The sequence below is a fragment of the Phoca vitulina genome, unplaced genomic scaffold (genome assembly GCF_004348235.1).
Source record: "Phoca vitulina isolate PV1807 unplaced genomic scaffold, GSC_HSeal_1.0 scaffold11, whole genome shotgun sequence".
Taxonomy (NCBI): Eukaryota; Metazoa; Chordata; class Mammalia; order Carnivora; family Phocidae; genus Phoca; species Phoca vitulina.
In genome coordinates this window covers 47,799,303-47,827,025 of record NW_022589714.1, presented here as the reverse complement: position 1 = coordinate 47,827,025, position 27,723 = coordinate 47,799,303, and the positions used below count along the sequence as shown (strand labels likewise).

At 57.8% G+C, this 27,723-nt stretch overlaps 1 protein-coding gene across 3 annotated transcripts in view; it reads left to right on the top strand.

The window, feature by feature from the left end:
- PACSIN1 (protein kinase C and casein kinase substrate in neurons 1) overlaps positions 1-27,353 on the top strand; it is a 55,472-nt gene extending 28,119 nt beyond the window's left edge. The window contains exons 1-10 of one of the 3 annotated variants that reach the window (XM_032409990.1): positions 7,572-7,801; positions 18,397-18,474; positions 19,760-19,916; positions 21,111-21,346; positions 21,659-21,814; positions 21,911-22,086; positions 22,483-22,603; positions 22,702-22,829; positions 23,450-23,637; positions 24,440-27,353. In XM_032409990.1, the coding sequence (XP_032265881.1) occupies positions 18,412-18,474; positions 19,760-19,916; positions 21,111-21,346; positions 21,659-21,814; positions 21,911-22,086; positions 22,483-22,603; positions 22,702-22,829; positions 23,450-23,637; positions 24,440-24,549 (1,335 nt within the window). In that variant the 5' untranslated portion in view covers positions 7,572-7,801; positions 18,397-18,411 and the 3' untranslated portion in view covers positions 24,550-27,353. Of the gene's footprint in view, positions 1-7,571; positions 7,802-18,342; positions 18,475-19,759; positions 19,917-21,110; positions 21,347-21,658; positions 21,815-21,910; positions 22,087-22,482; positions 22,604-22,701; positions 22,830-23,449; positions 23,638-24,439 lie in introns of those variants that run through there. The other 2 variants (XM_032409988.1, XM_032409989.1) reach the window with 2 other exon arrangements.
- The last annotated feature ends 370 nt before the right edge of the window (positions 27,354-27,723 follow it).

Sequence of the window (27,723 nt, the reverse complement as noted above, 5' to 3'; positions counted from 1 at the left end):
CCTTGTTAGAGAAGCTAGCGTCTGAACAGTGTTCCCGTGACCCAGTGGCTGTGTGGCTGCCCCCCCCCCGAGAGTGGTTGTGTCTGTGACATTCCCTTTGATCGGTGACCAGAACAGGTGGGGAGACTTAAAAGCCTCTTTGATGTTGGTGTTATAGAATAGGTGTAGGAATAGGATAGGCCCAGTTCTTGCAGCGGTCACTGGAACGCCTATATCCCCATCACAGTGGGGAGCTACCTGGAAAGAAGGTCATAGAACATGCAAATCCGTGTGGGCCCCACCGCTGACCTACTGTGGTGGTCTGGTACATCAGTGCTCCCCGCTGTCACCTGTGATCCCCACCTCCTGCTAGGTTCATCCTGGTGTAGGGCCCTGCACCCCGCCGCCCTGACCCCGGGCTTGCTCTGTGACCTGCTTTGGGCAATGTGACATTGGCCAGTGTGAGAGAGGCAGAGGCTTAATAAATAAGATAATTGAAAGACAAGATGCACACTGGAACCTGTCCTTCTGAATGTCTACTCTTGGAGCCCTGAGCTACCACGTAAGTAGGTCTAAGATCCCCTGCTGGAGAGACCACAGCCTGGGGGTAAAGGTGGGGCGTGGTGGAGGGGCAGGGTCAGCTGAGGGCCACTCACTCGGATGAAGAAGCTGTCTCGGACACTGCAGCCCCAGCTGAGGCCGCTATAGAAGAGACGAAGCACCCAGCCAAGGGTGAACCCAGGTGAACCCAGCCAAGCCACAGAATTGCAAAACACAATAAATCGTTGTTTTAGGTCACTAAATTCTGGGGAGCTTTGTCATGTGGCGACAGACAACCGAAACCCCTGCTGGATCAGCATCTCTGTGGCTGTGGCCAGAATCTCCATTTTATCCAAACCTCCAGATGGTTCTGGAGCTTCCTAAAGCCTGACAACCTCCGGAAGGGGAAAGGGCCTGATTCAAATCACCATGAGCTGTGTGACTTCAGACAAATTCCGTAGCTTCTCCCATTTTCCTTTTCCTCGTGGGGGTAAGTACAGACTCCAGAGATTCAGGGTGACAACGGGTTTTTTCAGCCACTACTTTGAAGACTTTTTCAGCCCCACACTCTTTCTCTCCCCGCCCCTACCCCCCCAGCAGGAATGTTGGCTCTTCTGTTATGGGCCCATAGGGCCCTGAGGCTCTGTTCTTTATCTGTTGTGCAGATTGGGTCAGTTCTATTGTTTTATCTTCAAGTTCACGGATTCTTTCCTCTCTTGTCTCCACCCTGCTGTTGAGCCCCTCCGAGGACCTTTCAGTTCTAAAATTCCAGTTTGATATTCCTTCGTATCTTCTGTTTCTTTGCTAAGGCTTTCTGTTTTGTCGGTTGTTTCCAGGGTGTTCATAATTGCTTGCTGAAGCATTTTTAAGACTGCAGCTTTAACTTCCTTGTCGGATAGCTCCAATATTTGTGTCATCTTGCCGTTGGCATATGTTGGTTGCCTTTTCTCATTCAGATTGAGATTTTTCTGGCTCTTGGTATGACAGATGATTTTTCTCTTGTATCCTGGACTTTGGGGTATCATTATGAGACACTGGCTCTTATTCAGATCTCCTGTCTTAGCAGGTCTAAGGCTGTGCCTGTTGATGCCGGGTTGGGGTGGAAGTCCAGTTCTACACTTGACCTCAGTTGGCAGCCTGGTAGGAAAGAAGGCTGCCTCCTCCTTACTGCTGCACAGGGGTGGGAGTTCTGGCTTCCCACCAGACCTCCACTGACCTGTTACTGCCGGGGATGGCGGAAGTGCTACTAGGCCACCTAGGTCCCCACCCAGCGTGGAGGGGGAGGGGCACCTTCATACCGTTGGGTGTGGATGGAAGCCCCAGCTCCCCACCTGTTCTTCTCTATAACCAATTGGTGGTAGGGGAAGGGGGCACTGGTTACACCCAGACACAGCTCCCCACTTGGCGTCTGGTCCTGCAGAGAAGATGGGGCTGTAGTTTTTTCCATGGTGTTTGGCTCTAGGGCATTTATTGTTTTAAAGATTTTTGTCTGGCTAGACTGTGCCTTTCCTAGTCCTTCAGCTAGGGAGAAGAGGCTTTCCTGAGGCTGTTTTTGTCCACACTCATTGGTATTTTTGGGTTGCCAACTTCCCAGCTCCAAATCTGAGATATGTGGGGCAAAAAGAAAACCCAGAGAACTCACCGCTGTGTTTTGCCTTGGGTCCTGAGATCCCTAGTCAGTTTGCCTTCTTCTCTCCCTTTTTAGAGTTTTTGTAAGTTTGTTTTATATATAATGCCCAGGGCATTAGCTCTACTTCGCAGGAGAAATAGGGAGAAGTGTATCTGCTCCATCTTGTGCAGGAACCAGAAGTCAGTATTTACCTATTCTTGAACTTCATATAGAGTCCACTACATATGTTCCTTTAAGCTTGGCTTCTCTTGCTCACATGATGTCTTGAAATTATCCATGTGGTTGTGTGTAGTCAGATGTTTTTCATTGCTGTATAAGATTTGATGGTGTGGGGGCTCCTGGGTGGCTCAGTCGGTTAAGCGTCTGCCTTCTGCTCAGGTCATGATCCGGGGGTCCTAGGATCGAGCCCCACATCAGACTCCCTCCATCAGGGAATCTGCTTCTCCCTCTCCCTCTGCCCCTCCCTCCTGCTCATTCTCTCTCTCTCTCAAATAAATAAATTAAATCTTTAACATTAAAAAAGGAAGGTTTGATGGTATGAACAAACCGCACTGTGGAATTTGCCCAGTGGAATCCTATATAGCCCTGAAAAAGCAAACTACCTATCTCTACTGTACGCAGTAAACCACACAATTTGCTGATCAGTCCTTTTGTAGATGGCATCTGGGTTGCTTCCAATTTGGAGCTATTATGAACAAAGCTGCTTTGAAGAGAATTTGCTGTTATGAACAAATGTTCTTGGATGTGTGTTTTAGTAGCCACAGCACTCCTTTCTGTTGGGAATAAATATTTCAAAAGCCTCTTAACTGGTTTGCTTCTTCAGCCCTTGCTTCCATCTACTCACTTTTCCATGTAAAAGCCACGGCAATCTTTTGAAAACATAAGTTGGATCTCTTCCCACTGCCCCCCCCCCTCAAAAATAGCAAAGGCTTCGGGGCACCTGGCTGGCTCATTTGGTGGAATGTGTGACTCTTCGCCTTGGGGTTCTGGGTTTGAGCCCTACATTGGGTGTAGAGATTACTTAAAAGTAAAATCTTAAAAACATATCAATGACTTCTCTTCATACTTAGAACAAGATAGTAGAATCCTCCCTATGACCTACAAGGCCCTGCAGGATCTAGCTCCTGCCTGCCTCTTTATTCCTACCTTACTTACTACCTCTCTCTACCTGCCATCCCTTCGTCTACCCACCTGTCCATCCATCCAGACATCCATTCAGTTTTGGGGAGTCTTTAGTGTGCCTGGCTTACTCCTGCTTCAGGACTTTTGCCCTTGCTCTTCCCTCTGCCGGAAAACACTGTTCCTGCAAATCACGACATACCTCCCTTTCCCCCTTTATTTAAATCTCTGTTCAAATGTCATCTCGTCTAAGAGAGATTCTAACATGTCCCCCCATTCATCCTCTCTCTTTGCCCCCCATTATTTTTCTCGATAGCACCTCTCACCACTTGAACTGCTGTTATATATTTATTGGGTGTCTCCCACTTTGGGAGAATATTCGTGTACTGTCCACGAGGTTACGGATATCATGTGTCTGGTTGTCTCCTGGGTCCCTCCCCTAGCGCAGTGCTGCACATAGTAGGTGCTCAGGAAAGATTTGTTAATTTGGGGTTAACTGGTTCAGGCCCCAGTTTCCTCTCCTGGCTGCGTATCAGAGGGCAGGTCCCTTAATGAGTACTTCTCCAGCTCTAGTCTCCTGGGCTCTTGTGGCAATGTGGACTCTGATTCAGGGTCTGGGGTGGGACCTGAGATTCTGCATTTCCTCCCAGCTCCCAGGTGATGCCCCAGCTGCTGGTCCTGAGATGCACATGTTGAGTAGCAAGGCCTTAACAGCTCTGAGCCTCAGTTTCCACATCTGTAAGATGGTTCATTGTGAAAAGCAAGTGGGTAAAGTGCATAAAGCACTGTGCATGGCACCTGGACTTCGCAGGGGCTTGTTAAGTATCTACTGCTCTTCCTCTGGGTGCCTCTCTGGGTCTGAAACTGGAAGTTGCCTCTGTTTTCTCCTTCTGCTCTTCCCCGTCCCTCCATGTTTAGCCCCCTATGCAGACTCTCAGTGGAATTTTATCCATTTTATTTCTCCAGAGCTGGCCAGCCCTGCCTGTCATGGGCAGCGGTTTTGGGAGGATTCTGGCATTTTGACAGTCGTGGGAACATTTTGCAAATGAGATGCAAAGCAGCAGCTAATGAGCCCTGATTGCATTTGCCCTGGCACTCGGGAACTGTGGGATAGCTGTGCTGGGCTGGGAAGGGGGGCGGGCAATGAATGTTTTCTGGTTTGGACGGGGAGACAGTGACAGAAGGGTTTGGCTTCTCTTGGGTGGCATGAGGCCCCCTCCTCATATGTTGATTGCTCCTGCCTGTGGGACTGCATATGGTTAAGGTCCAGGGATAGGGCTGAGGTCAGGCGTGGTGTGTGTGTGTGTGTGTGTGGTGTAGGGGTGTCCCCGAGCCTGTCTGAGACCTGCAGGTGGGAGAGTACAGGGCTGCCCACTGGTGGCTTGGGGGCCCTCCCAATAGCAGATGAGACTGGATCAGGCTGACAGTGGGACAGCATGGAGGTGGATGCTCTGCAGGCAGAGAGGGGGCGACAGAGGGGTCAGCTTCTCATGGGAAGGAAGAACTCAGGGGTCTGCCAGGCAGCAGGTGGGGCTGGATCAGGCTGAGGGAGCGGTGGAGGTGGGGGGCAGCTATCTTTCGAACCTGGCTCCTTAGGAGAAAGATGATCCGGGGCTGGGGGGCTGGCAGGTGGGCAGGGGGCTCTGCTTACAGAGCCTGGAAACCCAATCCCTCCTCGCCCCCAGCTGAGGTCTCCCCGCTCTCCAGGGAGCCCTGGCTCTCAGGTGCCAGGCATCCCCACCCTCTTGGCCTGGGCCTTGACTTGACCCTCCACTGAGAACCTCCAGGCCTGGGGACAACTGTCAGGCTTCTGGCTCAAGGATGGTCAGGCTAGAAGTCACTTCTGAGGTCACTTGGTGGGGGAGGGAGGAGTCTTTACTCACATTGAGTTTTTTTTTTTAAGATTTTTAAATTACTTTTGTGAGAGAGAGAGAGCTCGCGTGAGCGGCGGGGGGGGGGGGGGGGGGGGGGGGGGGGGGGGGGGAGGGGCAGAGGGAGAAGCAGACTCCCCGCTGAGCAGGGAGCCCCATGCAGGACTCGATCCCAGGACCCCGGGATCATGACCTGAGCCGAAGGCAGCTGCTTAACCGACTGAGCCACCCAGGCGCCCTCGCCCTCACATCGACTTCTTGACTGGCACTTTAAATGCATACGACCCTGTCCTGCCTTTGATCTAAGCATGAGAAGCACACTTGGCTGTGAAACTTCTAGAAAATGGGTGGCTGTTGCCATGTCACCTAATCAGATCTTAATGGAGCCAGTGTAGAGCATTGGAAAAAGCTTGGCAAAGCCGCGGGTTCGAATCCCAGCCCAGGCATTTACTGGCTGTGTCTCCTTGGGCAAATTGCTCAGTCTCTAGAGCCTCTGTCACCTTGTCAGTTCTGTGACCTCACCTGTAGGGCTGCTGTGACCCCCAGAGGTGCTGCAGGAGAACGGGAGGTCAGCACATCTGCTCGCTCGGCCCCCTCGAGGGCAGGGACTTTGTTTTGCTCATGGCTGTGTCCCCGTTCCTAGAACAGTCCCTGCTACCTGGTGGGTGCCTAGTAAGCATCTGCTGAATGAAAGAGAGGCTCTGTTTTATCTCTCCCAACGTGATTTTCCCCCTCCCAGTTGACCTCTGACATTTGGTTGCGCCGCCTAGCTTACAGCCTTGGTGTAATCGGTGGTGGTGGTCTCATGGTTGAGGGGGGTCTTAGATGGGATGAACTATGGAAGAGGCTATTATTGTTATTATTAACAGTTTTTTGGTGGGCTTCTGGGTCTTTCCAATTGTATCTGCCTTCCCTGAGCTGTGTGAGGCCCTTAAGAAGTGCCCTGGGACACAGGTGCGGCCCATGATCCTTGCCTGGATCCTTCTGCCGTGGTGCTGGGCTGGGGACGGTGCGTCCCGTGGCACACATCGTGAGTCCTGGGCCCCAGTCCCCACTTGACATCCCCACCCGACCTCCACCACATACTGCCCCTCCTGGGGGATGGCAGGGTTCTCTGAACCTGGAATCCCCTCCAAGGAGGGGGGGCCCATTTACTGTATCTGTCATAATTCCAAGTCCCAGGACCTGACAGCAACTGAGGGGTGGGTGGGTGGGGATATCTGTGAGCCCCCTAGGCTGAGGGGGCTCTAGGTAGGATTTAGTCTGGATTGGGTCAGTAGGGGAATTTCAGAACGAGGGAGGGAGTTAGGGGAGGGTGCGCCCTGTCCCCACCCCCACCCCAGGCCGCTCCTGCTGCAGGGCTGAGACAAGGTGGGCAGATCAGTGTCTGGTCTCTAGAGGGCAGGTGCAGAGCAGACAGATCCTTTCCTGGAAGTGGATTCTAGTTCAGTCTCCTGGGGGGGACACTGGCTTGTGTCACTGATCCCCTCCCATGGGGCTAGTGCTGGGGGCTTGTGTGGACAGCTGTTGATTTTGTATAGAAAGGGCTTATGTTTTGCATGTTCTGGACCCATGTGGATGTGTGTCCATGTGTCTTAAAGACGTGTAAATGCTGGTGTTACTGTGTGTCTGTCACCTGTGCACAGGTGTGTAGGTAGATACACAGACTCGTGGGAATGCATGGCTGCAAATACATGGCGCGGGTGTTTGTATTAGAAGCGTGTTGTGGGGCTGCGTGTCTGCATGGACACGCACGGGAGCGCGTAGGTCACACGTGCGCAGGGCGAGCCTAGTGGTTTGCGTCGAGGGCTGTGTGCCAGCTGTGGGAGCGGCGCCGGAGCTGGGACCACAAGGCCTCGCTGCCAGTAACCAGCCCAGGAGCCTCGGATGCTCCGCCAAGTTGTTTTACTGCGGTGGGCCTCAGTTCCCAATCTGTAAAACGGGCACGGATTCTCAGGGGATGAGACTGTAGGGGAGCATCCCATGCGCCGCCTGACCCAGAACACACTCCAGATTGTGAGGAACGACCGAGGGAGTATAAGTGATGAAGCAAACACATGCTTACAGAGCAGCGGGCACTGAGGTGTAAGCACCTGTGGCAGGCGCCGGGGACGGTGCCGTGCTGCTCACAAGGTCTTGAGGGGAGGTTGGGAGGGAGGGTCTTGGGGGGAGAGAGAGGAGAGGGGCTGGAGCGGGGTCCCCCACAGCCAGGGGCGGCCGCGTGAGCCCGTCTGTTCACCAGCATCTCGGCGAAGGTGAAGGGTGCGCACCCCGCCCGGGGTGATGTCCTCCACACGTAGCAGGCGGGCGTCCCCTGGCGTAGGGGAGGGAGGCTGGCTGTGCGGCATTGCCCGGTTGCCATAGAAACGAGCAGAAGGCGGTGGGTGGCTGGAGAAGGAGGCGGGTCAGGAGGAGGGAGGGGAGGAGGCAGGGGTGGGGGGCGGGGAGCTGGCTTCTGCAGTTCTGGCGCTGCTGCCTTCCCGAGCCGAGCCAGCGGTGGAGGGAACCCGAGAGGACTGAGCCCCCAGCCCGGGCACCAGGCCCCCTCCCTGCCCGCCACCACGGAGGAGGAGGAGGACAGCCAGCCCCTCCGGCCCTGGCCTGGCCCAGCGGGGGCAGTGAGCTCCTACCTGCCCCAGGCTTGGTGCCCAGACAGGCCCAGGTAGGCATCCCGATGGGGACAGCTGGAAGCGGTGGCGTGGAGAGTGGGGGGGGCCCCCCCTGCCCCCGAGCTGCCCCCTGCCTTCCTCCCAGCAGCACCCGGTAGGAAGCATGCAGGCTGGAGGGGCCGGGGTCAGTGGACCTGGGTGGGGAGCAGCCTGCATCCTGGGAGGCCCTCTCCAGAACCTGCATCCTCCTCAACAGGAGGACCGTCCCTGCCGTTGCCTCCCTCCTCTGCACCTCTGTCCCCCTCTCCACCACTGCCGCAGGTCCCGACTGTAGACATGCTCCCCTCCCTGGGGGGAAGTGAGCCGAGGGGGGCTGGAGCTTCCAGGGACCCACGGTGCTACCCTTCCCCAGGCTGAGGCTAGAGGGAGAAGTGAGGATGCTCCCTGCCCCCCACTCGGCACTGCTAGGCCCTGGCCATTGGAGCAGCGGACTCATGTCCCACCCTCCACACCAGCTGCCTCGTGCTGGCCCCAGATGATCTGGGGCATTGGGCTTAGACCCCCGATCAGGCAAGAGGCATCTTTCCTTCCTGGTAAAGCCCCAGATGGCCCAAGGGACCCCTGTCCTTTCCCCAGCAAGCCCAGGGTCTCCATGTTGGGGGATCGGGTGGGGGTGCGTGTGGCCCTCCCTCCCCCGTCACTGTCCCTCTGGCATTGCTCCTGGGGACAGGTTGGGCTGCTGCTGGGGAGCTCAGGCACTGCGGAGGAGGGGGTGGGGCTGGGGCCTGGGGATGACCTGGGCCGCACTGCTTCGCTCTGGGCCCTGAAAGGACAGGAGAGGGCGTGCAGTAGTGCAGTGGGTGAGTTGCCCCTGGTCCAGGTCCGCCCTGGGACAGAGCAGAAGGGCCTTGGCTGGCGTGTGTGTGTTGGGGTAGGGGGAGATCCTAGCCTGAGAAGGGCAGGGGATTGGCGCGCGCAGCCCTGGGTGTGCTGCGGGCACCCCGGGCATCCTAGGGTCTGCCTCCTTCTCCCACTGGTCTTCTCTATCCTGTATTCCCTGCGAGCCTGGCTGGGTCCTTTGCTGGGTCCTGGCACCACATTAGGGGGCTTCCCGTTTCCCTGGGCACGTAGGGGTCAGAGTACCTGGCGTGGGGGCCAGGGAGGGATCCTTGGGCCTGTGATGGGGTGGGGGAAGCCTCTCCAAGGAGCTCGTTCCTTTCTGCAAACATTAGTTGCACCTGCTGAATGCTAGGCACGGGGGCGGGGGGGTGGGGTGGGCTTCCGCTTCGGGGTTCAGGGCCTGGGGTGAGAAGGCCAGACAAGGTGGGGGATGTCCATCTGCCTAGGAGCTGGTGGTAGCCAAGGAACCCGTATACACTGTCACTGTCTGCCCCCCTGCTCTTCTGAACCCCACCACCCTCTTTGCTCATCTCTCTCCTTCGGGGGGAGCTAGAGACCCCCCTCCCCACCAGGGCCTGGAATGGGCATCTGGCCTGCCTCCATCTGGCCGGAACAGGGGGCTGGTGAGGCCCGGAGGGGAAGTTCTCTTGGCGAGAGCTGGAAGGAGCTGCCCCTTCCCAACCCCCAGACCCTCCAGGCCTGGCCCCGTCTCCCCTGCTGCTCACCCGCCTTCTCTAGGCCACTTTCCCCCTCTTCCTTGTTTTCCGCCCCACATGTCTCTAGGGCCTGTGCTTGCTCTGTGTCTCTCTCTTGCCCCCAGACCCTGGGGCAGAGAGCCCACCAGGATGGCCTCCTGGGGCACATTCCCCAACTCTACCCCATTGCATCCAGTGAGCCCACAGTAGAAGCCAGTTTGAGACCCAGTCTCCCCGCATCAGTCTTCCCCGTGTCAGAAGGGGGTTGAAAGGAGGCCCCAGGGGCACTCAGAGGCCGGGGCCCTGGGACAGGCTGGAGGGACAGTTTGGCCCAAGGCTGGCCCCTCCTCACCGGCCCCCTGTGCAGGAGCTCTGGGGGAGAGCCAGGAGGCCTCTCCACCTGGCTCCTTATGGGCATCTCAGGGCTCCAAAACCCGGGTCCTGCTCTGTTCCCCCTCTCAGGACATAGCACTCCCCCTGCTGGCTGCTCAGGCCCGAACCCCAGAGCCGTCCGCTACTCCTTCCCGGTCCCACGCTCTCACCCAAGCCACGAGCAGATCCCGCTGGCTCCCGTGACAGAGCCATTTCCAGACCCCAGCCACTTCTCGCTGCTCCAGCACGAGCGCCTCGCTGGGGCCCTGCCCTCTCACCCGGAGGACTGTGGCCGCCTGCCAGCCAGCCTCCTGCTCTCCTCTGCTCCCCCCGACCGCCAGCAGCCAGGGATCCTTTAAAACCAAAGCCTAGTCACCACATCCCGCCTCTTCTCAAACCCCGCAGGGGCTCCCAGCTCACTCTGGGGGAAGAAGTCAGGGGTTTCACTCTGACCCACAAGGCCCCATGGAATCGGCCTCCTGCCTCAGCCTCCCCTCCCCCCAACCTTCCTGACCTCATCCCTTCCCTCTCCCCCTCACTCCCTCTGCTCCAGCCACACGGCCCCCTTACTCCTCAACCATGGTGGCCACACTTCCACCTCAGGGCCCCTGCCTTGGCTGCTCCCTCTGCCTGGTGCTCTTCCCCCAGACTCCTGCATGGCTCCTGCCTTCACCTCCTACAGGTCTTCCCGCAAATGTCACTTCCTGACAATGGCCTTCTCTGACCGCTCCGTGTAAAATAGCGTGACTGCTAGCCGCCACCATCGCTCCCTGTCCCCTTCCCTGCCTTGTTCTCCACCGCACTCGCCACCATCTGACATACCTGATCATTTCCTTATTCATCTGGTTTCTTGTCTGTCCAGCCCCTCCAGAATGTCAGCTCCGCGAGGCCAGGGGCAGGGGGGGTTTCTGTCTCGCTCACTGCCGTAGCTCAGAGCTGCCCTGCAAGGACCTGGGCCGTGGAGTAAAGCTGGGGCCTGCCTCCCCCTCCCTGGCCATGAAAGAGAAGAAAGTGAACCGCACGCATTCCATCCCTGGTGCCACTAAAGACATAGGGCACCTTCCTCCGGGTCCGAATTCGTCCCAAAGTTCGATGCCATCGGGAAAGCATGCTGTGTACCCCGCAGGGGCCTCCCCTACAGAGGAGGCCGACCTGGTCCTTGCCCTCCCGGAGACCACGGAGGCTGAGGGCTCAGGACAGGACCGACCCTCTCAGGCGAGCCATGTGTGGGATGACTGGTCTCAAGGAGAGAGATGCACCCAGAGCAGAGAGGACGGGGGCCTGTGTATCGCCAGCCCCCACTCCTGCCTCCTCATCTGTGGTGTCCGGTTTGGGCTCCCCAAGAGGCTGACCCGGAGACAAGGATATGATTTGAGAGGTGATCCCTGGAAACAGTGAGCCTGTTCCTCCTGTGGGCAACTAGGCCACAGTCCTGCTGGGGGCCTCTGGGAGCCACTGGAGGACCCACCTCAGGCTTGGCCCACCAGGAGGGGGCTGATGGGGTGTGTCTACACCATTCCCCCGCCATTGCTTTAGGGTTGCTCCTGACCCCCTCTTACCCTGCCTGACTTTCCCCTGAACTGTTGTCACCACCTAGCGAGCAAGATGATAAGCATTCACTTCCTGGCCTTCTGCCTGCCCTGGAGTGTAGGCTCTGTTGGGGAGGCCGGCCTCATTCCCTGTGGAGCATGCACCATCCTAGGGGCTCCCTGGTGATGGACAGGCTGGATGAGGTGTTTCCTCAACCACTTGGCCTGGGAGCCGGTGGCGGGGGGGGGGGGGGGGGGGGGGGAGGGGGGGGGGGGGGGGTTGAGGGGGGATTTTCTAGAGGAGAGAGAGAGAGTCTGGGGCTGGAGGAAGAAGGGAGGGTAAAAGCCAAGGTCAGAGTCTAGGGAGGAGGGGAGGAGAGGCCAGCCAAGGTGGCTGAGGTGGAATGGTTTTACCCATTGGCTTTAACCATTTTCCGGTGAGGATGAGCCTACCTGGTCCCCCCCAACCCCGGCCCTGGGCCTCTCTGGGGCCCTCCATACTCAATGGAGACCCAGGCTCTGCCTCCCCCAGTTTCCCCATTTGTGTTTCCACCCTCTTCCTTACTCCCTACCTTGGGACTCAGCTGTGGAAGGAGGACCCCTTGGGGACTGCCCCATGGACCTTACTTAGAGGAGATGGAGGTTGGGGGGCCTGGATTTTACAGCCAAAGAGAAGGCAAGAGGAAGCCAGGCCTGGGTCTTTTCACAGGGCACCTGGAGGCCTGGGGGTCCCAGAGGAGGCCCAACAGTCATGGAACGGAATCTCAGCTCAGGTTGCCAGAACAAGACACCATAGACTGGGTGGCGTGAACACCGGCTATTTATTTCCCACAGTTCCAGAGGCTAGAAGTCCAAGGTCAAGGTGCTGGCCTCTTGGGTTCCTGGTGAGGCCTTTCTTCCTGGCTTGCAGATGGCTGCCTTCTCGCTGGGTCCTCACATGGACTTCCCTCAGTGTGTGCACAGAGGGAGACGGCGAGAGTCTCTCTCTTCCTCTTCTTATGAGGACACCTATCCTATGAGATTGGGTCCCCACCCTTCTGACCTCATTTACCTTTAATCACCTCCTAAAAGCCCTGTCTCCAAATACAGTCACACTGGGGAGGGGGTAAAATATTAGCATATGAATTTGGTGGGGACACAAGTCAGTCTTTAGCAAAGGTCTCTGGGGGCATTAGCCCAAAGAGAGGAGAAGGGGGTGCAAAGTCATCCAGAGAGATGAGCGTCTCCTGCTTTGAAAGGTCTGCAGCTGTGGGAAGCACGGGTAATAATACCTCTGATGATAATACTTATAGTTAACACGGCACCTCTTGCACACTGCACATCATTTCACAATAACCCTGTGGGCTGGTACCCTCACCCTCACATTTTGCCGAGGGGGAAACTGAGGTACAGAGAGTTTAAGCCACTTACCATGGTCACTGAGCCGGCAAGCGGCAGAGCCGGGATTTGAACTCAGTCATCCTGTCTGGCCCCCCAAGCAGTGCTGTCAACCACTGTGCTCATGTAGCCGGGTTTTCTCGACTTGTCTGGCGGGAACCAGCAAGATGTGGCTTAGGGCAGGTGTGACGAAGAACCGCACCAGGGTGTAGGGGGGAAGTAGGTGAGGGCTGGCATATTTACGGAAAGCTTCTTGGAGGGGGTGGGACTGAGTTGGCCCTTGAAGGGAAGCGGGGTTATTGTATTTTGGGGAGGGGTGAGTGATAGGACAGCATGCACCCCAGGCAGGAGGGAAGGCGTGAGCAAAGCAGCAGAAACTGGAATGAGGAGGGGTATGCATCACAGGGAGGGGTGGAAGGACAGCACCTACAGCTGCATCTGAAGCCCCAGCAGGGGTGGTAAGGGTCGTGGTGTGACCCCAAGTCAGGCGCGGCGAGCCCGTCCATCTCGGGGTAACGTGAGGAGCAGGGCTGCTGCTGGGAATGTTTGTGGGACCTGAAGACCATCCTGGGTGAGGGCGAGGCAGCTCTGGCTTCCCATGGCCCTGCCCGGGTTTGAGCCCAGCCACTCCCTTGGGGGAATGTCTCAGGCCAGGAGGGCTGGGGTGACACTTACGGAGGGCTGGCTCTGTACTGGGCACCTGGTGGGGGGCAGGGGAAGGACTCACCCCGGGTCTGGATCTGACTCTGTGTCCTCCCTGCTGTGTGGCCTTGGACGGGTCATTTAACCTCTCTGAGTCTCAGCGAAGACAAGGAAGTCACCGCCCATGTCAGTGGGTTGTCTCGAGGACTGGAGATGAAGGTATGAAGAGGTGGCACACAGCGGGTGCCCAGAAATGGCTGGTGTAGGGTGTATAAAGGGAGAGTGAGGACAGGGGTAATGGAACAGCCTCGTCTGTGCGCTGTGGCTCCCTGGGGAAGGAGGGCTCCCCGCCGAGGGCAGAATCCTCATGGAGGATCAAGGAGGAAGAGACCCTGGAACTGGACCCTGAGTGTTGGCCAAGAGGAGAGGAAGGGGATGCCCAGAGAAGCAGGAGGCCTGGGAACAGAGGACAGGTGGGATCTGGGTGAGATTCTGGCTTTTGATTGTATCACCATCATTATCAACATTTTTTGAATATCTACTATGTGCAGGTGACTATATTTGGCTCTGAGGGACAGAATTCAATATTTCTACTATTTAATGAATGAATGTTCCAGAAGGTGTTTGGCTTTCATTCATTCATTCATTCAACAAAAACATACTGTGCATTTAACTATGTGCCAGGCACTGCTCTGGATGCTGAAAATACAGCAGAGAACCAGACAGACAAAAACTACTGACCTCAACAAGCTGACATTACAGTGAGAGAGGAAGACACAAACATGATGAATACTCTAATGTTGGGAGCCTGGCATATGGTAACATGTGCTGTGAAGAAGAATAAAGCGAAGAAAGGGAGACAGGAGAGTGCTGGGGGTGGGAAAAGAGTGTCAAGTGAAATGCGGGGAGGTTAGGACATTTGAGCAGACATGGAAATCTGGAGCGGGGGGCATTCCTAGCAAGTGCAAAGGCCCTGGGGTTAGAGCAGCAAGGAGGTCAGTGGAGCTGGAGGAGATGCAGGGCCTCCTGGGAAGGAGTTAGACTTTTACTTGGAGGAGATGGGGAGTCACAAGAGGATTCCGAGGAGGGCAGTGATGGGATCTGACTTAGGTATTACCGGTGTCCCTCTGGCTGTTGGCGGCAGGGAACAGACTGGAGTGGGGGCGGGGGTGAGGGACACAAGGTCGGAGGCAGGAAGGCCACTGAGGAGAGTGATGGGGCTGGGACCAGGGTGGTTGAGAGCAGAGCCCAGGATCTGCTGATGGGTTGGGTGGCGGCGGGGAGAAACGGGCTCCTGTGATTGTTAGTGACTCGTGCAGGATGCAGGAATCCACATGCCACCTTTGTCCGCAGCTCGCCCGCCCTCTCTGGGCCCCTGCTCTTAATTCCTCTGTCCCTTCTTCAAGCCAGGGCGGACAGAACATGCCCAAGGCCCCGGACCTCCAGGGGCTTTTAGAGGCAGCAGGCAGGAAGCCTGGGGCCCAGAGGAGGGACGCTTTTCACCCTGGGGCTCCTTTCTCCCAAAGGAAAGGTCATGGCCAACATGCAAACTTCACACTTCCATAAATGGTCTGTATTTTTCAATAATACCCTCTTAACCATTTGAGTGTCACATGGTTGTTTTCCCATCAGATGAGTTAGAAAACCCAGACCCCATGACAGGACTTGACTGAGAACCCCCCGGGAGGTGGCAGCGCTGGAGCAGAGCCCATGCCCCCCCCCCCCCCCCCCCCCCGCCCCATTCAGTATGCTGAGGGCTGCACCATCTTTGTGGGCAAAAAAGACCTGGCTCCTTCCCTGGCTCTACAAGAACAGCACCCCCTCCCGCCCCGCCCACTACGGGACTGCTGCCCCCACTGTGGCAGTGGTGACAAATCAATAATGAGAGCTGACAAGCTCTTTCGGTCATGTCCCAGCCTCTGGGCTCTCTCTGCAATAACGTGGGGGTGATAGCACCTGCCGTAGAGGGGTGCTGGCAGGATTTGATGAGTTAAGACACATGGACGGTCCTTGGCACCAACTCTGCTCCATAAATGCCGGTTGTTATTATCAATGACAAAGGGCTTGCAGGGCTGCGATTGCTTTACAAGCACCAGGGAGAAAAGTCAGATGGGCACTGTACCCATTTGATGGCTTCTGCTCGGAGCGCATCAGGCTCGCCCCATGGGCGTGACAGATGTCGGCCACACCGGCTTCCCGACTCTCAGAGAAGCAGCGTTTTCAGTGGCGGCTCCTGACCACCATTCAGGAGGGACCTGCCATTTGACCAGAGTTAAGCCTCCCCCCGGTGCCCAGGGTGGGGGTGTGAGGCTGATTTGTGGGAGGTGTGTCTGGCAGGTGGTGCTGGGGGCCTACGTGCCCCCCCACCCACATCCTCTCCTGCCTCTGCAGGTCCAGCCTGGCCCCTCACCATTTCATCCGGTCCTAGCGTTGGGTTGTAGCATCCTCATTTCACAGCGAGGCCCGACACAGTCACGTGAATCGCCTAAGGTCACACAGCAGTTTGGTGACCAAGCAGGGACCCCCAAGGCTAGAGCGACGCGTGCTACCCCAGCTGGGAGCCTGGAGACCTATGACTTGCCTGCACTGAGAAAGGGGCCCCGGCAAGTCCTCTCCCTCCCCCCGGGTCTGGACAGAGTGGAGATTGGTCTCTGCCCTGGTGCATTCCTGGCTATCTGACATGCCAGGGCTTGCACGGTCCCCTTCCTCCGGGCATCCAGCGCACTCTCGGTCCTGGCTCCCAGCTCCCTCCAACACCGGCCAGAGGGTTTTAAAAACTGCAATGTATGCACACAAGGCAAAATATAAAAGGCATAAAGGACTGACAGTGACAAATCTCCTTCCCATCACATCCCCCAGCCACCTAGTTCCCTGAAGGCTGCCACGCTACCAGCTTTCCAGAAGTATTCCCTGTTTGTATATTTCCCCCCATACAAATGGAAGCGTCCGCAGCCTCCCTGTTCTGCACCCTGCTCCTTTTGTCTCAGTGCCATGGCTTGGGGAGGGCTCCGGTCAGGACCAGAGCATTCTGTTGCCTGCCTGCACCAGAATTTACTTAAGCAGTCCCCGGGACAGGCAGCTGGGATGTTTCCAGCCTTTGGCTTTTACAAGCAGCGCTGCAGCAAATGGAATTAGGCAGTGCCAGTTCGCCCCGCTGGCTGGAAGGTGAATTCCTAGGAGCGGCATTGGCATTGCGGGGTAAGGGAGGCGTGCCTCTGTAGTGGGGAAGAGAAGGCGCACCCCTGCCCCCTCTGATCAAGGCTCATCAGGTCACTTCCCCACTACCTGGGGTGGGTTTGACCTTCATTCTCATGAGGGCCTGTCCCCTACCCTCCACCCCCTCCTGCCCCCACCGCCAGCCCGCTGACAGCTGTGCATTATTTGGATCCCAAAGAGCACAGTTCGGTGTGACTTCAAGGGTTCTAGATAGGGCTCTGGCCCCAGAGATGCTTACCTAACCTGGCCGAAAGTCTTTCACTAAATATCCCTGCCTTTTACTTTCCTGTATCTACATGCAGCGCTCTTTATGAAGTGAACACTGCTTTGTAAGTGAAAAGTGCCAAATTCAGAAGAAAAAAAAATCCAGACCCTTTCTTTGTCCCTTGATGGATTCTAGCCACCTTCCCTCCCACCCACCCCCACTGTGCATGAGTTTGTGGGAAAGTTTGAGGTTTTGCTAAGTGGAAAGGAACACAATATACTTAGGGCCTGGGAGGAGCAAGGTGAAGGCATTCCTGGGTTATTACTGGGAAAAGGGCACTAGCCCCTGGACAGATAGGGAGACTGAGGCCAGAGAAGGGAGGGATATCCTTGACCAAGGATCCTCCCGTGGTGATGCCACCTGCTCTGAGCCTGAAGGTGAGCTGCTGTAAGGACTGAGCATCCCCTGGACCCCCAGGTTGGACCGGACTTTGCAGAGGCAAGCCCTCCCCCAGTATCCTCATGGCATGGGCTACGTAGTCTCTGAGTGCTGCAGGGACGGGGGGGCATCCCCTGGACGTCCCCTGTCTTGAGGCTGGCAGCTCCTCGTGGGGTCATTCCTGCCCTGGCCTCACTGCCCCTTTGAAGACCAGGTCCCTGGCCCTCTGGGTCCTGTCTCCTGACTACTGAGCCATTCTTGCCGGGGAGGGGGGGGGGCGGGGGGGAGGGATGGCAGCAGGGCAGCGTCCCCAGCCCTGGGGCAGCACATGGCCTAGATTGGACCGCCGCAATGCCTGCCGACAGATCCAGGCCACACAGAGCAGCTCCAATGTTTACACAGATCACAGTGGTCTGACCCATAGGCCAGGAAGCCGCATGTTTGAGACCCTTAAGGAGACATGTAAGTGGCTAATGGAGGCTTTGGGGGCCGGGTACCAGGGCAGCCAAAAGGGCATTTACAGGGGCCCAGCCTGGGCCAGGGAACTCAGGTCCAGGCTCCAGGTGGGGCATCTGGGGAGGTTCTAGGGGTTGAGATCAGGGACTCTGCTGCGTGGGAGAGCTGAGCAGGGTATTTTGGGCCTGGTGCAAGGGTTCGGGTGGATCAGGGTGGGGGCAGTGCGAAGAGGGACAGATTGAGAAGCCAGCTGGGGTTCATTGAGCCCCAGTGGGCCCTACGGGGTGCCAGGCCCTAGGGAGGGGGTGCAGGACATGCGTAAGGATGAGCCCGATTGCTGGCTTTGAGGAGCTGTGTGTGTCTGTGAGGCAGGCTGCAAGCTTCCATAAAGCAGATATGTCCTTGTGTGCCTCTCCTCTAGCTCTGAGTCCAGGAGCCCGAAAACATTTGTGGTTGGGGCAGGCTTCTGAGAAGAGCTGCCACACTGCAGCTGGAGAATGGTCTGGGGCAGAAGGGAGGGAGAGGAGGTGGGGCGAAGGGCTCATGGAGGAGAGATGGGGGGATGCGCACAAGGGGTGCTACGAGCTTACTCTGGGGGTTATGCCAGGGGTGGGGAGCCATTCCCCCGGCAGGAAGTCCCCATCCCAGTGCAAGGCCCAAGCCTGTGGAGCCCTCATGCCCGCAGCACGTTGGGGCCCCAGGCCTGGAATGGGGCACGTGGGGCACTTCCCCCCTCTCCAGGGATCTCTCTTCTACCCTCCCAGCGCATGAGCGGCCCCGCCTGCTGACCGCCACCGCACACCCACCTGTCCCCCCAGCCCCGCGGCTACACCATGTCTGGCTCCTACGACGAGGCCTCGCTAGCTCCGGAGGAGACCACTGACAGCTTCTGGGAGGTGAGACAGCTTCTGTGACGGCCCAGGCTCCCACCCCCCACCACCTCAGGCCTTGCTCCCCAGCCCCTCGGGTCCCTCCAAAGCCCTCGGTGTCCAGTGAAATGAGGTAAGACGACTGCCCACCCAGCGCAGAGCCCCTCTGGCCTGGCTGCCCCTGGGGAGATCCTGCAGCGTTTCTGGATGTGGCCCAGGCTCCTCCTGTGTGTCTGCTCTCAGGCCGCGGCACCTCAGACCCCGGCACCTCAGACCGCGGCACCTCAGGCCCCGGCACCTCAGACCCCGGCACCTCAGACCCCGGCACCTCAGACCGCGGCACCTCAGGCCCCGGCACCTCAGACCGCGGCACCTCAGACCCCGGCACCTCAGGCCCCGGCACCTCAGACCGCGGCACCTCAGACCCCGGCACCTCAGGCCCCGGCACCTCAGACCGCGGCACCTCAGGCCCCGGCACCTCAGGCCCCGGCACCTCAGGCCCCGGCACCTCAGACCCCGGCACCTCAGACCCCGGCACCTCAGGCCCCGGCACCTCAGACCGCGGCACCTCAGGCCCCGGCACCTCAGACCGCGGCACCTCAGGCCCCGGCACCTCAGGCCCCGGCACCTCAGGCCCCGGCACCTCAGACCGCGGCACCTCAGGCCCCGGCACCTCAGGCCCCGGCCTCACAGCTTACACAGCCTCTCACAGCGGCTCCCCACCCCCACCCCCGCCCCTGTGGCGTGAATTCCAGAAGCCCCACAGCAACAAAGAGGTGGCGACAAGCCTAGAAACCAGCATTTCAGGAGCTTCCCAAACTATTTGAGACCAAGAAATACAATTTTTTCGATTGGCTTCCAAAACCCAAAGCGAAAACTGCCAAACCTATATTAATAAGTGTTTAATGAGGTGTCTACAAAACATAATATTATGTCAAGAAGCTGCAGCTCAGCTCAACACTTACATGACTTTCTAAATATAATACATTTAGCTCACAAGAACAAAATGAATATTTCATTCTAGTCTGGGTCCAAATTATAAAAATCTTGCACTTTGTGGCAGCGAGGAAATTATGTGTCAGGTGGGGTGAGGGAGTGCATAGCCCGTCGGGTATGATGCAGGGCGCTGAGGCCCCCAAAAGTGAGAGCGGGGGAGCCCCCAATGCGTTCCCGCGGGGCTGCGAGGCTTCACCTGGGGAGGGGGGGAGATGGACGCGGCGGGCGCCCCCTGCAGGCCGCGGCGTCCTGGGCGGGTTGGGGTACGGGGGACGCGGGGAACCCGCGGGAGTCGAGCTCGCTGCTTGGCCGCCAGGTGGGGAACTACAAGCGGACGGTGAAGCGCATCGATGACGGCCACCGCCTGTGTAACGACCTGATGAACTGCGTGCAGGAGCGCGCCAAGATCGAGAAGGCGTACGCGCAGCAGCTCACGGATTGGGCCAAGCGCTGGCGCCAGCTCATTGAGAAAGGTGCCCCCATGCCCACCCCGGGCGCATCGCCCCGGCCCTCTCCGGCTGCCCACAGTCTGGGGCCCCGGGAGCACCCCGCGACCCGGATGCACCTGCCCCCACTCTGGCCACCCGGCAGTTGAAGGCACCGTCCCCACACCCACGCTCTGACCCTCCCACACCAAGCCAGGTCTCCCTGTCCCTGTTCAACTCGACTTTGTACAGTTTTAGGTTGGATTAAAAAGACAAAACCAAACCAGACAACCTTTTTATTTCCAAATAATTTTAACTTAGAAAAAAGTTGCAAGAATCGTGGAGAGAATTACACAGCCTTCAACCAGATTCACCAGTGAATGTTTTACCACGTTGTTTCTGCAGTCCCTCTTTCTTTGGTGCATATGTTTTTCGGAACCATCTAAGTGGGAGGCCTGCCACTTTACCCTAAATCCTTCACGTATCTCCCAAGAATAAGAACATTTGTTTACATAACCGTGGTTCACCGATCAAACTTGGGACATTTAATATGGCCCATATGCAAATTTTATTATAGCAATTGTTTGTGCTGGTCCAGAAGGCGATCCAGAATCACATCCTGCATTTAGTTGTCCTGTCGGTAGATTCCTTTAATCTGGAACACTTTCAGGTTGGGGGTTCCATGTAATTGTTAAATTTTTTTTTTCTTCCATGAGACCCTAACTCCCATGAGGGCAGGGGCTGAGCCTGGTACTCCCCAGCATAGTGCCTGGAACAGAGCTGATGCCCAATATATAGACCAACAAATGACTGGAATGTCTGGTCCCAGTGGCCTCCTGGCATCTGCCACCAGCTGCTTCTTCAGTTTTACGTTCAGTAAACATTCCTGAAGCACCTACTGTGTGCTTGGTGCTGCACTGGGCTTGTGAGGGCTTGCGGGGTCCAGGCTGCCCCCACGGGGCTCACCAGCTGACAGGGGAGATAGGAAGTGGACACAGAGGCAGATGCTATACGAATTCAGTGAGGGCTGCAGGCTGCAGGGTGTGAGAACGGAGCAGTCAGAGAAGGCTTCCTGGAGGAGGTGCGTGGGCCCTGAAGGATGGATAAAACTGTAAAGCGAGCAGGGGAGGGCATTTCTGCGGACATGGCAGGTACGGGGAAAGCCTCAGCGTAAGGAGGCATGAGGGAGGCCCCTGGGTGGCGCGTGATGAGGGCCTCGTGACCCCATGACCATTTCCTCAGGGCCACAGTATGGCAGCCTGGAGCGGGCCTGGGGGGCCATCATGACGGAGGCGGACAAGGTGAGCGAACTGCACCAGGAAATGAAGAACAACCTGCTGAACGAGGACCTGGAGAAGGTCAAGAACTGGCAGAAGGATGCCTATCACAAGCAGATCATGGGCGGCTTCAAGGAGACCAAGGAAGCTGAAGACGGCTTCCGCAAAGCCCAGAAGCCCTGGGCCAAGAAGATGAAGGAGGTGCCCTGTGGGTGGCTGCTGCAGATGGGGCGAGGGTGGGCAGCCGAGCTTGGGGGGGGCAGTCTGATCAGAGGGGACGGGCAGGACATCACCCGCTGGGGTTGTGCCCGTGGGGAGCAGCCCTGCCTTGCCGGCAGAAACATCCACAGATGGGTGGGCACTGCTCCCAGATACCTGGAGCCGGGGCCTGCATCCCTCCCGCCTCTTCCGAATGTGTGCGCCCAGCCCCCAGCGGGGGAGGGCTTGACGAGGGAGCCTGTCTGTTCCTGCTGGTAAGTAGGAGCTCTCCCTCCTGCTCCCTCTGCCCCTCAGCTAGAGGCAGCAAAGAAGGCCTACCATCTGGCCTGCAAGGAGGAGAAGCTGGCCATGACGCGGGAGATGAATAGCAAGACGGAGCAGTCAGTCACGCCCGAGCAGCAGAAGAAGCTGCAGGACAAAGTGGACAAGTGCAAGCAGGACGTACAGAAGGTGCTGCGGGCCTGGTGGCCAAGAGCCCCTCGGAGTGGGAGGTGGCTGGGGGCTGCAGGCCTGGGTCTCACCCTTCCTTTGCCCCGGTGCCCACAGACACAGGAGAAGTATGAGAAGGTGCTGGATGACGTGGGCAAGACCACACCCCAGTACATGGAGGGCATGGAGCAGGTGTTCGAGCAGTGCCAGCATTTCGAGGAAAAGCGGCTGGTCTTCCTCAAGGAGGTGCTGCTGGACATCAAACGTCACCTCAACCTGGCCGAGAATAGCAGGTAGCTGGGCGTGGCGGCGTGGCAGGCGTGGACACGGACGGCGGAGGGTGGAAGTGTGTGCAAGGCGCCCTGGGCCCTATGGTACCGGGACAGGAGGTGGGGGGCAGAGCGGCAGGGGCCCAGAGGGAAGAGGCTCCGGAGACAGTGACTGCCTGGTGCCGCTGACACAGACTAGGCCCTAGAGAAACATAGCGGGTGTTGCTCTGGAGGGTTGGGGGAGTGGCGAAGGCGGGGATAGGGAAGGGTGCGCACTCGGGGATTGCTCCTTGGCCAGCCCACCTCATCCCTAGCTGGGGGGCCTGCCAGCACCCTGGTGCCCTGAATGGGCTCCCTCTGGCCCTCAGCGAGGATGAGAAGGGGCCATGGTGCATCTTGCCCCATCTCCCCCGTGCACAGCTATGTCCACGTGTACCGGGAGCTGGAGCAGGCCATCCGGGGGGCCGACGCCCAGGATGACCTCAGGTGGTTCCGCAGCACCAGCGGCCCTGGCATGCCCATGAACTGGCCCCAGTTTGAGGTGAGGAGGTGTGGGGATGGGGGAAGGGAAGTCGGAAAAGGCTGGAAGAGACCTCAGGGGGCAGCCCCCTGCCTCACTGCTCCCCTGGTGCCCACTAGGAGTGGAACCCAGACCTTCCTCACACCACCGCCAAGAAAGAGAAGCAGCCCAAGAAGACAGAGGGGGTGACGCTGACCAATGCCACTGGAGTGGTGGAGACCACATCCCAGGCTGGGGACCGTGGCAGGTGAGTGCCTCCTGTGGAGCTTCCTGGGTCCAGAGGGGCCCACATACTGGGGCAGATGAGTTTTACCTCGGGAGACAAGAAATGGTCTAAATCACAGCAACCTCATGCTCCTCTCAGAGACAGTGGCCGGTCATCCTCTGAGAGCACCTACTGTGTGCCAGGCGCTGGTGTAAGCGTTTTCCATATATTAACTTAATGAAGCCTCCCAACACTCTGAGAAGTGTATAGAGTTCCATTTTGCAGATGGAGAAACTGAAACCCAGAGAGATTAAGTGACTTACCCAAGGTCACACAGCTAGTTAGTAAGCCTCAGAGCCAGGATATGTCCAGGAGGTCACGCTGCTTAACCACGAGCTGCCCTTCTCAGATGAGGGGTCAGATGTTCTCAGGGGTCCACTTCAGCATCCCCTCACTCAAGGGCTGGGTAGTAATGCTAATAGTCCTGCATCACATTTGTCGGAAGAGCTGTCAGGATCACTGGCTTGGGACCTCCTCTTACAAGGCCCATTCCTGCACCAGCCTTGGTGGGATTTGGGGCCAGGGCTCTGACTGACAGGAGGGGGCAGCCCTAAGGACGAGGGGAGAGGCAATTCATGCTGGGGCCTCTCCTTACGTCTCAGCGTTAGCAGCTACGACAGGGGCCAGCCTTATGCCACCGAGTGGTCGGACGACGAGAGCGGGAACCCATTTGGGGGCAATGAGGCCAACGGGGGCTCCAACCCCTTCGAGGACGACGCCAAGGGAGTGCGTGTGCGGGCACTCTATGACTACGACGGCCAGGAGCAGGATGAGCTCAGCTTCAAGGCTGGTATGGTGGGCTGGGCGGGGCTGGGCGGGGCCTGAGGGCAAGGGATGCCGGGATTTGCTGGGAATGCGGTGGGGGCGTGGCCTGGTGCGTGGGCGGGGCCAAACGTGGAGTGGGACCCCACAGTAGGGTGGGGGCGGGGCCTGAGTGCAGGGGCTGCTAGGAGAAGGGCCTGAACCTTAAAAAGGAAGCCAGAGGCGGGGCCTGGGCTTGGGGGGGGCAGGGCCGAGACCCAGATAAGGTGGTTGTTTTTTTTAAATTTTATTTAATTTTATTATGTTAGTCACCATACACTACATCACCAGTTTTTGATGCAGTGATCCACGATTCATTGTTTTCGTACAACACCCAGTGCTCCATGCAGAACGTGCCCTCCTTAATACCCATCACCAGGCTAACCCATCCCCCCACCCCCCTCCCCTCTAAAACCCTCAGTTTGTTTCTCAGAGTCCATCCTCTCTCATGGTTCGTCTCCCCCTCCGATTTCCACCCCCTTCATTTTTCCCTTCCCTCTCCTAATGTTCTCCATGCTGTTCCTTATGTTCCGCATATAAGTGAAACCATACGATAATTGACTTTCTCTGCTTATTTCACTTAGCATAATCTCCAAGGTGTTTGGCGTGAGGCAGCCCGTGGGGGGGTCGGGGTGTACCTGGGGCTGGTCTCCCGAGCAGCACTGGAGCAGTCATGGGAGGGATTGGGGTTGGCCCAGAGTAATGGTATCGGAGAGCTTACCTAGCATTGTGGGGTGGGGGTGGCTCTCTCTGAGCCCCTGTCGATGCGCTCCTCTGTGTCCCCTTCCTAGGAGATGAGCTCACCAAGCTGGGCGAGGAGGATGAGCAAGGATGGTGCCGCGGGCGGCTGGACAGTGGGCAGCTGGGCCTCTATCCCGCCAACTACGTGGAGGCCATCTAGCTGCCCTGCTCCCCTCCACACCACCCCTCACTCCTCGTCCACTGCCTCCCCTCCCTTCTCTCTCTTGTCCCTCTTCCCTCGCCATAGAGTTCCAGACATATTTTCCGATCAAGCTTTTATTTTTTTAAAAGTCAAAACAGAACAAAACAAAAAATACAGAGACAGAAGCATTTGCAGGGCCGCCTGGAGGCCAGGGTGGTGGGACTCGGGGTGATGGCCCCAGGGTAGGTGAGGGTCTTAGTACTTAGCCCAACAGAGACATTGCAACATCTGCTCTTCAGATCCCACCAAAGAGTCTCCTGAGCCCTGAGGGTTGTCTCCCGGACCCTTCTCTCCTGCCTCACTCCCCACAGACTATGCTTCCCACCCCTGCCCCCCAACCCCAGGCTGCCAGTGTCTGTCCCCCGCCTCTTCTCTGGGCCTGGTTTTCTGACCTCTTCCTTCTGCCCCACCATGCTCCCCTCCCTCCACCACCCTACTGTCAAAGGCCTCCCCTCCAGACCCCAGAGAAGGGGGGCCTCCCAGTCTGTAGTCTTCCGTTTTGCCCTGGGGAGTACCCTTCTTCTCCTAGCCTCACCCCTAAGGACTGGTGGGGCTGGAGGAGGAATGGTCACTCTCTTCTCCCATGGACATTTCCCGGGATCCCTAGACTCCCCCAGACATGACAAGGGGAGAGCTGGAGTTGGTGACAGTGTCACCGGGGTGTAAGAGGGTGAGTGAAGAGGGGGCAGGCCCTCGGTCCTCTCAACACCAGGCTCAGCTGAGGGACCAAGACCCTGCTGGGGCCCTTCTTTCCAGTTATCAGCAAATTTGGGCACAGGCTCTTAGAGCCCTACCCCACGGTCACTTGCAGAAACCCTGCGCCCCTCTCCTAAGTCCTCAGGCAGGGGGAGAGGCCTCAAAGCCCAGGGCAAAGCCAGCAACAGTAGCAACCTCCTCCCATTGCCTGGGGAGGAGGGCACCTTGCCCACCCACCTCCCTCCCTCCGTGTGCATCTAAAACCGTAGATTCACTAGGTTCAGCCAGCCTCTAGAAGACAGCCTTGGGGCCTCCCATCCCTCTCTGCCCTTCTTTGGCCTTCCCGAGAAGACACTGCAAGGCCCAAGGGAGTCTCCAGCCTAGAACCATCAGGAACACTGTAGCGCCAATGGGAAAGATATGGCTTTGGAGGAGGGAGGAACCGAGGCTCTCAGGAGCAGGACAGTCACATGTCTTTCTTCCTTGTCCCCTCCTCCCCAACCGGCCCTTGCCCTTGGAACAGAATTCCCCCTGCTGGCAGCTGCTCCAATATCTCTAGGCCTGGGTCTCAGTGAAAGGCCTTTTTGGGGAGGGGGAGGTAGAGGAGGCAAAGGGCCTTCCCAGAGCCAGAGTGTTCCCTGGGGTTGGTGAAGGAAAGCAGTGTCGGGTTACCGAGTAGTAGTACCACGTTCCAGCGTCTCCCACACATGTGGGCACAGGGGCTTGGGAAGCAGACCAGAGCAGGACAAACGCTCAAGGGGAGGGGGGGGAATGGCTGAAAGGAGGAGTCTCTCTGGAACCTCTGGGGCGAGGCCCCGGGACTTCTTGTAGCTCGAGCAGAGCTTCTGGGCCTTAGGACTGCAGACACCCTACCTAGCCCCTTCCGCAGCACCTGGCTCCCAGGGCCTCCAGATAAAGACAGTGTGATATCCCAGCCCTTCTGGTACCCCTCAGTCCTCTTTTGCTCCCTGCTTCTTCTCCAAACACTCCACTGTTGGGTCGTGGACCCCAGCCTCCAGACCCTGACCTTGTTCATGTGTGCCAGAGGATCCTGGCAGACTCTGGCAGGGGCCTCAGTGGGCCAGGCCTCCCTCAGGGCCAGGGGAGTTGAAGGGTGGGGACGATGGCACCCCCAGGGACAAGCAAACTGCACCCCCCATCCTGAACCCCCATTTCCTGTCACTGCTCTCTGGGCATCTGCTGCAGCCTGAGATGTGCCCTAGGCCCCTCAGAGCCCAAAGCAAGATTTCGGTAGCCCTCTGCCCTCCCAACTCTAGACCAAAAGCCTCTTCAGCCTCTCCTCCAGGTGGGAGTTGAGGTTGGGGGCCTTTGACCTTTACCACGTACCCTTGGAAGACAGGAAGCTGGCACATCCACGCCTTGGGGCCTGGGCTCCCCCTCTCCGTGCCAGTAGCTTTCTCGCACCTGGGGAGGGTCTGGTCCTGGCTGGACCCCAGGCCTGTCCCCTCAGCACTCCAGCTGCCCACTCCGGAGCAGGGACTTGAAGTCCCATTCTTTCTGAGCAACCACCTCCACGGCCCGGTTTGGGACCACTGTCTCTTGGTCCCCAGGCTCCTCAGGACCCCGGAATGGGAGGGTCTCCCACCCGGTAGTCCCCCCCCTGAGCTCTAGGGGCCCAGCCCCACCTGTCAGTGCTGGTGTCGGGGCACTCACCCCCGAGCATGGGGGCCACGCCCCTCGCTGTGCCCACCACCTCTCGCAGCCCCCTCCCCGCACCCTCAATGCTGCACGGGCCTGCCCTGTGGGGCTCGGCGACTCGTGTGTTTTTGTCCCTAGTTAACCACCGTTCTGCGGCCTGGCTCTGCTGGGGGCCGGGGCTGCCCTGCCGCCCGCCATCTGCTGCCCTAGGCTTCCTGACTCCATTAGTCCGACACTTGTGACCCTCCGAGAAGTGCTGTGGTCTCAGCAATGCACCTGTTTTGTACATGATCGTGTAATTTAAAGGTATATAAATACAAATATATATCTATCAGTTGTGATTGTATGACTGTGGATAAAATCCAGAACTGTGTCAACCTGGCTGGACGTGGTCCTCTTGAGTCTTGTGTGTCTTTCGAGCTCTCTGGAGTTATCCGTGGTTGGGAGGTGTGTCGGGAAGGAGGTGCCCAGCATGCCGAGTGCTGTCCTGGCTGACTGCCAATGGGCTGGAGGACTGAGAGCTGGGCCCTAACCTTCCAGGGCCCTGAGCCCTGTCTGCACAGGGTGGGTGACAGATGGTCTCTGAGGCTCCTGAGACTGTGGCCCTAGGGTTCCGGGAGCCTGGTGATGAGCACTGACCAAGAGCGCTGGGGCATTCGGGGTTGCAAACTCAAGAGTTCAAAGGTGACCCCTAAATAGGTTTTAATTTTTATTTATTTATTTTTAAGATTTTATTTATTTATTAATTTGAGAGAGAGCGGGGTGGGGTGGGTGGAG